The 10,000-nt window shown below is 33.6% G+C and overlaps 1 protein-coding gene across 1 annotated transcript in view; it reads right to left on the reverse strand.

Annotated features, from left to right (window-relative positions):
* Window positions 1-7,206: 7,206 nt before the first annotated feature.
* Window positions 7,207-10,000, reverse strand: part of LOC137618007 (aspartate and glycine-rich protein-like) — a 6,123-nt gene continuing 3,329 nt past the window's right edge. The window contains exon 3 of the mRNA XM_068347927.1: window positions 7,207-7,361. Within this exon, the coding sequence (XP_068204028.1) occupies window positions 7,207-7,361 (155 nt within the window). The remainder of the gene's footprint in view (window positions 7,362-10,000) is intronic.

Consider the following 10,000-nt stretch of genomic DNA (forward strand, 5'->3'; position numbering starts at 1 on the left):
TTCTATGGAGACCTGAAATAACTTCCCTAATAATGTATGACACGTTTCACCATCAGGCAGTCTGTCCACGCCCTCACACTTAACTGCAGTAGGAACAAGGGCTCCCCTCTTCTCTCTCTCTCTCTCTCTCTCTCTCTCTCTCTCTCTCTCTCTCTCTCTCTCTCTCTCTCTCTCTCTCTCTCTGCTCACCTTCCCTTCTTCTTCTTCTTTTCTTTCCCCAGAAATCGTGTGAGGTAAGTTTCTCGAATGTAAATTTTCTTCTTGTCTCGCCCGAGAAGGAAATCACCCCAGGACGCGTCTGGGGGTGGGGGGTGGGGGAGTGAGAAAAAGGTCCAAAAGGTAAAAAAGGAAGAAGTGTAAAAAAAGAAATATATATTTTCCCTTCTGGGGTGAATCAAGTTTGCTCGGTCAAGCCCCCCATTGGATTTAGCATTTTTTTCGTTTCCGGCGAGAGGTAGTCTTTTCTTAAAGAGGTTGATGGTGTCCTTTCTCTCTCTCTCTCTCTCTCTCTCTCTCTCTCTCTCTCTCTCTCTCTCTCTCTCTCCTCCTCCTCCTCCTCCTCCTCCTTTTACCTCCGCCTATTTTTTTATTTATTTGTGTCAGTATGTTTGTTTATTGTCATTTCTTTTATGACAATTTAAAGGTTTAAAAGCCACTCATGAATGGCAGAGACAAGGAACAGTGACAATGCCCCAGAGACTGACCATATATACATATGATCAGCGGCCTAACCCCGTCCCCACCCAAGTTAGGACCAGTGAGGGCCTGGCAATGGCTGCTGATGCCTCAGCAGGTAGACCCATAAGCTCCCCGAAACATCACCATCCTCAGCTCACAAGGATGGTGAGGTTGCAGCAACCAAAGGAATTTACGAGTTTGAGCGGGACTCGAACCCCAGTCTTGCGTTCACCAGTCAGGGACGTTACCACATCGGCCACTGTAATGCTAAAGACATAATTAAGTTAGTTAGTTGTTGTCAAAGTCTATTTACAAATTATTCAAGTTGCTATCAAAAACAATATTTGAGTACAAAACCCACATAAACATGAACAAGTTAGAAAGCATAACAGGTTAATTAAAGAAATTATAACAAGAACCCATTAAAGTTAATGACTGACGAATTATATTAACTGTTTCGTTTTGTCAGGTGTCAAAAGAAAAATCAATTGAGGGAACAAAATAGAATATGACCAAAAGTCGTGTAGTCAAAGGATAGCCGTCGTGCCATAAAATTGATAACAATCACGCTATAATGCTTCTCTCTCTCTCTCGTTACCTCCTGGCTAGTACAGTAGCCACGCGTTTGCCTAGCATTCGTATGGCAGCCGATCGATCCCCGCCCTGCACCGTGAGTCTAATCTGTTTACTGGGGAGGCCACTGCTGTGGTTGGGCACCGGCTGACGTTCTGGTGAGCAGTGTCACTGTCCCTTTCTTCTGTCATTCATGAGTGGCTATTAAACTTTTAAATTGGCCTTTTTTTTCAGCCATGCATAGGTTATGTAAGTTTTTTTTTTTTATTATAACTAACTCTATAAAGACATTATGAAGAAGTAAATAGCCATTTTCCTTTTCATTTCTATTTATTTACTTTTGTTTATTTTTCATTATGGGTCAAGTCCCAAACGTGTACATTGAAGTCTTCTTCTTTCATGAAATTTGGCGGCCAAGTATCTTGTCTAGTTTTCCCACACTGTTCCAATAAAGATTTGCCTCAAAATTACCAATGTCTTCGAACTCTCAGAAAATGGTGATAATTGAAATATATTGATAATTATCATTATATTCCAATTATCATAATTGTAATTGGATCGCCACATCTCCAATGCAATTTGGATTATCAATCTGATTTACGAGGTTTAAAGCATAGATCTAGGGATCTTTCACTCTAAATTTAAAGCTTTCATGGTCTTTGCGGTAACCTAGAGTTCTCTTGCTTGAGGGTATACGCGGACACACTATTCTATGTAATTTCTCTTCCTCTTGTTTTTGTGAAGCTTTTATATTTTGTATATAAAAATGTATGTAAATGTCGTTACAGTTCTTAAAATATTTTATTCAAACTGTTCATTACTTCGGTAGTTTATTTATTTCTTTGTTTCCTCTCCTCAATGGGCTATTTATACCTGTTGGAGTCCTTGGGCTTATAGCATCTTGCTTTTCCAACTAGGATTGTAGCTTAGCTATTAATAATAATAATAATAATAATAATAATAATAATAATAATAATAATAATAATTGCACCAAAATGATTCAATTGCATTATCTTAAGTCAGCAATGTGTTTTGCGCCTTTTCAGAATTCTAACTTCTGAGTATCTGAAACCAAGGCCTTCATATTTAGACCTTGTCTGAAACCTTCTCGCCTATGGTGCTTGCCAAGTCCTTGACATCAAATTATTCATTAAAAGAATGAGATATTAGGTTGCATTCAGTAAAATATTTAAGAAAAGAATTTTCGATCACTCATTGAAAGAACTAGTTACTTCCTCCTTATCAGATTTACTTTATATATTCTTAGCAACTTGACTTGACATCTGATTGGCAGAAACATCTGACTGGCATAATCTTTTTTTTTTTTTTGGCTGGATTAATCAACCGCTATTTTTTCTCTTTTTCTCTCTCAAAGAAGTCAGTAAGACCTGTTTAACTAGTCTGGGTTATATTAAGTTCCTTAGGCAGTTCTTTTGAGGCCAGAATTTCAATGGACTCTCAAGATAGTAATTATAATCATTATTAATATTATAATTATTATTATTATTATTGTTGTTGTTGTTGTTGTTTTTATTATTATTATTATTATTATTATTATTATCATCTTATTATTATTATTATTATTATTATTATTATTATTATCATCTTATTATTATTATTATTATCATCATCATCATCATCTTATTATTATTATCATTATTATTATTATTATTATTATTATTATTATTATTAGCTAAGCTACAAATCCTAGTTGGAAAAGCAGGATGCTATAAGCAAAAGAGCTCCAAGAGGGAAAAATAGCCCTGTGAGGAAAGGAAATCGGGAAATAAACTATATGAAAAGTAATTAACAATTAGAATAAGATATTTCAAGAACAGTAACAACATTAAAGTAGATCTTTCATATATAAAATATAAAGAGAGACTTACATCATCCTGTTTAACATCAAAACATTTGCTGCAAGTTTGGACTTTTGAAGTTCAATCGATTCAACCACCCAATTAGGAAGATTAATCCACAACTCGGTCACAGCTGGAATAAAACTTCTAGAATACTGTGTGGCATTGAGCCTCATGATGGAGAAGGCCTGGCTATTACAATTAACTGCATTTCTGGTATCACAAACAGGATGGATCTTAACATAAAGGTTGATCAAAATTATGAAAAATCTTATGCAATATGTATAATAAAGTAATTGAATGACGGTGCCAGAGAATAATATCTAGATCAGGAATAAGAAATTTAATAGACCGTAAGTTTCTGTCCAACAAATTAAGATGAGAATCAGCAGCTGAACACCAGACAGGAAAACAATACTCAAAACAAGGTAGAATGAAAGAATTAAAACACTTCTTCAGAATAGATTGATCACCGAAAATCTTAAAAGACTTTCTCAATAAACCAGATTTTGTGGAATTTAAGAAGACACAGACCAAATGTGTTTCTCAAAAGTATATACGCTGTCGAACAGGATAGAATTGTCCAGGGAGATCTGAACGTAAAGGATGGTCAGAGTTATGAAAAATCTCATGCAACATGCATAACGAACTAATTGAACGACGGTGCCAGAGATTAATATCTAGATCAGGCATAAGAAATTTAATAGACCGTAAGGTTCCTGTCTAACAAATTATTTAAAGAAAATTCATCGTAAATAAATTATTAGTTTTTTTAGGTCTTCTGAAGTCGAGGATATAGAAATGATCAAAATTGAAAGGAAAGAGAGAAAAAGGGGAAAATAATAATGAAACAGAAGAGCGTCAATCTTTTGTCTTTACGATGTATTGGACTCTATTTTTTTGGAAATCAACAGAAGTCGAAACATCAAAGTAGAAAAATAGAGTGAAATTGTTAGGTTGTGAAATAACGAGTCAAATAAAAGAAATAGAAAAAAAAAAGAAATGAAAAGATCGGCCTCGAGGTTCAAGCTAGAATATAAATGGTCTGCGCAATAAAAATAGAAAAAAAAAATAAAAGAATATTCTGCATTCAGTTCCCGGTAACTTTTACAGAATCATTGAATAGGAAAAGCCAGGATGCAAAAAGAAACAGCGAAAAGTACAAAAGTAAAATGTAAAAGGGCGCTATATACTCCACACACGAAAAAAAAAAAAAAAAAAACGTTAGGTATATAAACTAACTATCGCTGGGTACAAAAGCTTTAATAGAGACTGCATATACACACTGTGCATTCTAGCGCCATCTTTTGCATGGTGCTGGAACTGTTTTTTTTTTTTTTTTTTGCCGTCAAAAATGGGTACAATAAATCCGTGGAAATTTATATCAATTTCTGTACGAAATACTTTTTAGAGCCAATTTTTTTTTTTTTACCATAAACACGTGAGGAAGAACGCTGGTGACTGGTACAACACACGAACATATGCTATCGGGGTTTAAGCGATGTCAGGCAGGGCAGCCGATCGGGACTATGGTTTACCCCAAGAAAAAGGCAACCGTGCTTACCCAATCAAAAATTGGAAAAAGAGACGTTGATAGAAGAAGAAGCAAACGAATGATGATGATGATGATTATTATTATTATTATTATTATTATTATTATTATTATTATTATTGCTTGCTAAACTACAACCCTAGTAGGAAAAGCAGGATGATATAAGCCCAAAGGCCCAAATAGGGAAAATAGCTCTTATTATCATTATTATTATTATTATTATTATTACTTGCTACGCTACAGCCCTCAGTTGGAAAAGCAGAATGCTATAAGCCCAGGGACTCCAACATGGAAAATAGCCCAGTGAGGAAAGGAAATAAGGAAAAATAAATATTTTAAGAATAATTTTAAAATAAATATCTCCTATATAAACTATAAAAACTTTAACAAAATATGAGGAAGAGAAATTAGATAGAATAGTGTGTCCGAGTGTACCCTCAAGCAAGAGAACTCTAACTCTATTCAATATAGTTGCATAAATTTCTTACATAAATAACTCATTTTGTATTCTATAAGTCTAGGTATCATGAAATATTTTCCTTAAGTCACCCACGATACTGATATGACCGAAAGCAAGTTGATAAACCCACTGTTATCAGGTAATTAGATTACCAAAAAATTGGAGGTCTATGAAAAGCCATAATGACCTCATGACCTCATTAGATGGTAATTAAGCTCAAGCGAATTTATCTATACAGACATATTGCACTCTTCATACTGATGTTCTTCGTTAATTTCAAATTCCTTTTGTGTTAACAGCTGCTCTTGAAAGAATAATCTTAAAACGAATGTTCATCTTCAAGTGATTTCTGGACAACGGAACTTCAGAATTAATCCAAAGAAATTGTTCAAAAAACAAAACAAAAAAATATGTTATATAACATTTTTTTTTATTTAACAGCTGTTTTAAAAAAATTGATACAACAGTCATAAAACGAATGTTCATCTGCAAGTGATTTCTGTACAACGGAACTTAAAAATTAATTCAAAGAAATTATTCGAATAAAAAAGAAATATGTCAGAAAATAATTTACGAGATAAAAAATAACCATATAAATTTTAAGAAGATCTGATGTTTGTTATATTCAAAGCATTCAACTAAATAAACAATGGTTTTGTAACGAAATCACGAAAGAAAAAAAAACTATAAAATGTTGTGGTTTGACTAGAATAAGTTGGGAAGTATTGCTTCGTTAAGGCCAGTTTTAAGTGGATATTCAATAGGGGCAATAAGATCTCTCTCTCTCTCTCTCTCTCTCTCTCTCTCTCTCTCTCTCTCTCTCTCTCTCTGACAGGAAGTCTGGACTAATTACTTTTTGTATGGACTACATGGCACAATAAACATATAAATATTCAAGAGAGGTAATAAGGAAATGCAGGGATTAAATACGTGATGAGGACACTCCAAAATCAAACCATTGTTCTCTAGTCTTGGGTAGTGCCATAGCCTCTGTACTATGGTCTTCCACTGTCTTGGGTTAGAGTTCTCTTGCTTGAGGGTACACTCGGGTAGACTATTCTATCTAATTTCTGTTCCGCTTGTTCTGTTAAAGTTTTTATAGTTAATATGGGAGATATTTGCTTTGGTGTTGTTGCTGTTCTCAAGATGTTCTATTTTTCCTTGTATCCTTTCCTCACTGGGCTATTTTCCCTGTTGGAGCTCCTGGGCTTACACCATCCTGCTTTTCCAACTCGGGTTGTAGATTAGCAAATATTAATAATAATAATAATAATAATAATAATAATAATAATAAGAAGAAGAAGAAGAAGAAGAAGAAGAAGAAGAAGAAGAAGAAGAAGAAGAAGAAGAAGTGATAATAGGAAAAGAGAAGTAGAAGAAAAACACAAGTTTACTATTATTTTCTGTTCAATTTCGGTTCGAAAATTGTCTTTCCCCCTCGATTTCCTCTTACGAAATTCGAAGTGATGTAATTTGTAGATTTATGCAACGATCGAAATGATGCGTTAAACACATACATCCATCCATCCATATAAACATACATACATACATACATATATATATATATATATATATATATATATATATATATATATATATATATATATATATATATACATACATACATACATACATCCATACATACATACATACATACATACATATGTATAACATACATACATGCATACATATGTATAACATACATACATACGTACATACATACATCCATCCATACATACATACATCTTTCTATCAAGGTGAAAACAATGACATAAGTTATATTTGTTTGTGATACAAAAGCTTCTTGTGCTACAGAAAACAGACAGCTGTGTGAATGACTCGAAATGAAATTTTCCAGATGTTAAAGAGAAAAAAAATAAACCAAAGCAGGTGTTCTCAACGTTTCACTATAGTCCATTTCTCTTAGCGAGGCAAATTTGCACCTAATCGTAGGGGTGCCCTTTTAGCTCGGAAAAGTTTCCTGATCGTTGATTGGTTGGACAAGATAATTCTAACCAATCAGCGATCAGGAAACCTTTCCGAGCTAAAAGGGTACCGCTCCGAGTCGGTGCAAATCTGCCTCGCTAAAAGAAATGGACTATAATTAAATCGTTAATATAGGAAGAGAACTCAGTGCGAGTGGGCGGGGCTACGTAAAGTAACTCGCCGTGCAGTAATGGTGTGACTGCTTGCACTTCTTTAGAACTAGGAGTGCCAGGAATTCCTGCGTCCAACTGTACTGGAAATGAGATATATTTAATCCTAGGAAACTGAGATGAGCTAAAATAGTTAGAAAGATAGACCGATAATGATCCACAGAAAATTTTAGGATGGAAAGAAAAGAAAGAAATGCTTAAACGGGGGAATATATAGTTAGAAATTGCTTGAAGGAGCTGTTAGCTTATCTCTGAGAAGTTACGTTTAAGAACTTTCACAAAAAAAAAATAATAATAAATAAAGCCTTTTTGAGATAGATAACTTATGAAGCTTTTTTTTTTTTTTTTTTTTTGTTGATTCTTACTCTTCAATATATATTCAATTCTAAGGATACGATATCAACATCGGATGCTCTTCATGCTGTAAAATCTAATTATTATTATTATTACTAGCCAAGCTACAACCCCAGTAGGAAAAACAAGATGCTATAAGCACAACTATCGGTCAATGAGTGTTTGCCACAGTCGGGAATGACAAGTATAAAAGTATTAAAGTATAAAAGGATAATTATCTTAATTATCTTAGAAACATATTGCATTAATAGTTACACCATAGATGATTCTCTTACTACGAATCATTGATAATACAATTCCTTACGAATTATACAGTTATTTATTATGGATATTGCATTCATGATGTACGCAAGTATAACTTAATTCAATTAATCTGACATTTAAAAATGATTAATTTTTGGTATTCGGATCTTAAGGGTGTGGAGAGTGCGTGGTGGGCTTGTTTATGTAATTTTGGGTGCTAAACAAAAGCCATTTGGTCTAAAGAGAGCGGAGGAGAGAGGCAAAAATTACAACTTGATCTTTGGGCCTAGGAAACGGGATATCATATATATATATATATATATATATATATATATATATATATATATATATATGTATGTATATATATATGTGTGTGTGTGTGTGTGTGTGTGTGTGTTTGGTAGTTAGAGAAGGGTAAGGGTGTGCGAAAGGTTAAATTTGTGTGTATGTGTGTGAGTGTACATATCCGTCTTAAGATTTAGGCGTCATTTTGACTGTTCTCGTACACTGCTATATATATATATATATATATATATATATATATATATATATATATATTATACATATATATGTATATATATATATATATATATATATATATATATATACATATATATGTATATATATATATATATTATACATATATATGCATATATATATTATATATTTATATAATATACTGTAATATATACAGTAGATAGATAGGACCATCTGATTAAACGATTTTCTTTTTAGAGAAAGTGGTATTTTGTTTTTCATAATCTCATTTTGTTTACCAAAAACTCTCGAGATATATATATATATATATATATATATATATATATATATGTATATATATATGTGTGTATATATATATATATAATGTATATATATGTATATATATATATATATATATATATATATATATATATATATATATATATATATGTATGTATGTATAGGTAGATAGATAGATAGATAGATGGATAGATAGTATTTAAAAATTAATCTTTTCCGTGAACGACCAAATTCCTTTAAAGGCAACACTAAGAAAAGGAATGGCTCCTAGAATCAGGTTTAGGCATCGAAGGACCTGTTCAGGTGAGAGAAGACGTTGAGGACCGAGTGAAAGGCATCAAAGATGGAGACTAAAAGCGACTGATGGCAGCCAGACAAAGTTTTCTCATGTAGATGGATAGATTGAAGGATAGATGGAATGTCTCGAAGATAATGGGAGAATATGAAGTAATAGCAATATTATAAGAGGGGGGGGGGGAAGGGAGGGGAATAAGAGATAAAAGGGTAAAACAACGAGGATACATCGAGACGAAGACAGCGGAGAAGGGAGACAGAAGGAGAAGTGGTTTGTTGTCGGGGGAAGTGTAGAAGGAGATGGAGGAGCTAGGAGTAGGAGTAGGAGTAGAAGGGTGGTAGGACCTCAAGCGTAGGAGAGAGAGAGAGAGAGGGGGGGAGGGAGGGAGGAGGGTGTCAGGGAGCCTTTCAGCAGCATGGGTGCCTCGCCGTGACAGCCTCATTTAGGGTCAGTCGGCCGTGAAGCTTACCACCTGCAGATAATCAACACAATATACGCACCGGCCACTCCGTCTGGCCATGTCCGTCTCCTGCGTTCTCTCTCTCTCTCTCTCTCTCTCTCTCTCTCTCTCTCTCTCTCTCTCTCTCTCTCTCTCTCTCTCTCTCTCTCTGTCTTCTCATCCTTTTCATTCCTGGTAACCTCTTCCTACAAGCTATTAAGAACTTGCTTCAAATTTTTTTAATGTCAATTGTGCTTGTCTCTTGAATGTTATTTGATCCTTACAAGACATTCTCTTATTACACTTTGAGTTAGAAAATAAATATTCTAGTTATCAGTCTTTTATTTTTTATCAAGTTTTAATAAATATCTAGAATTACAGAATAAAGATTCTTTTTAATGATTTACATGAAAATTTTTACTTTCAGTTATAGTTACTTATAACTTGAACTAGACATTGGTCATGCAGTGAAAAGATTTTTTCAGGATTTATTTAAATGTCAAAGAAATATAATAATTTTTTTTTTTTTATTGAGACAAAAGGGACAGTTTCCTTCTCCTTCTTACAGTGTTTGTTCCCTATTCTTCTTCTTCTTCTTCTTCTTCTTCTTCGTA

Source organism: Palaemon carinicauda, chromosome 24, assembly GCF_036898095.1.
Source record: "Palaemon carinicauda isolate YSFRI2023 chromosome 24, ASM3689809v2, whole genome shotgun sequence".
NCBI classification, from domain to species: Eukaryota; Metazoa; Arthropoda; class Malacostraca; order Decapoda; family Palaemonidae; genus Palaemon; species Palaemon carinicauda.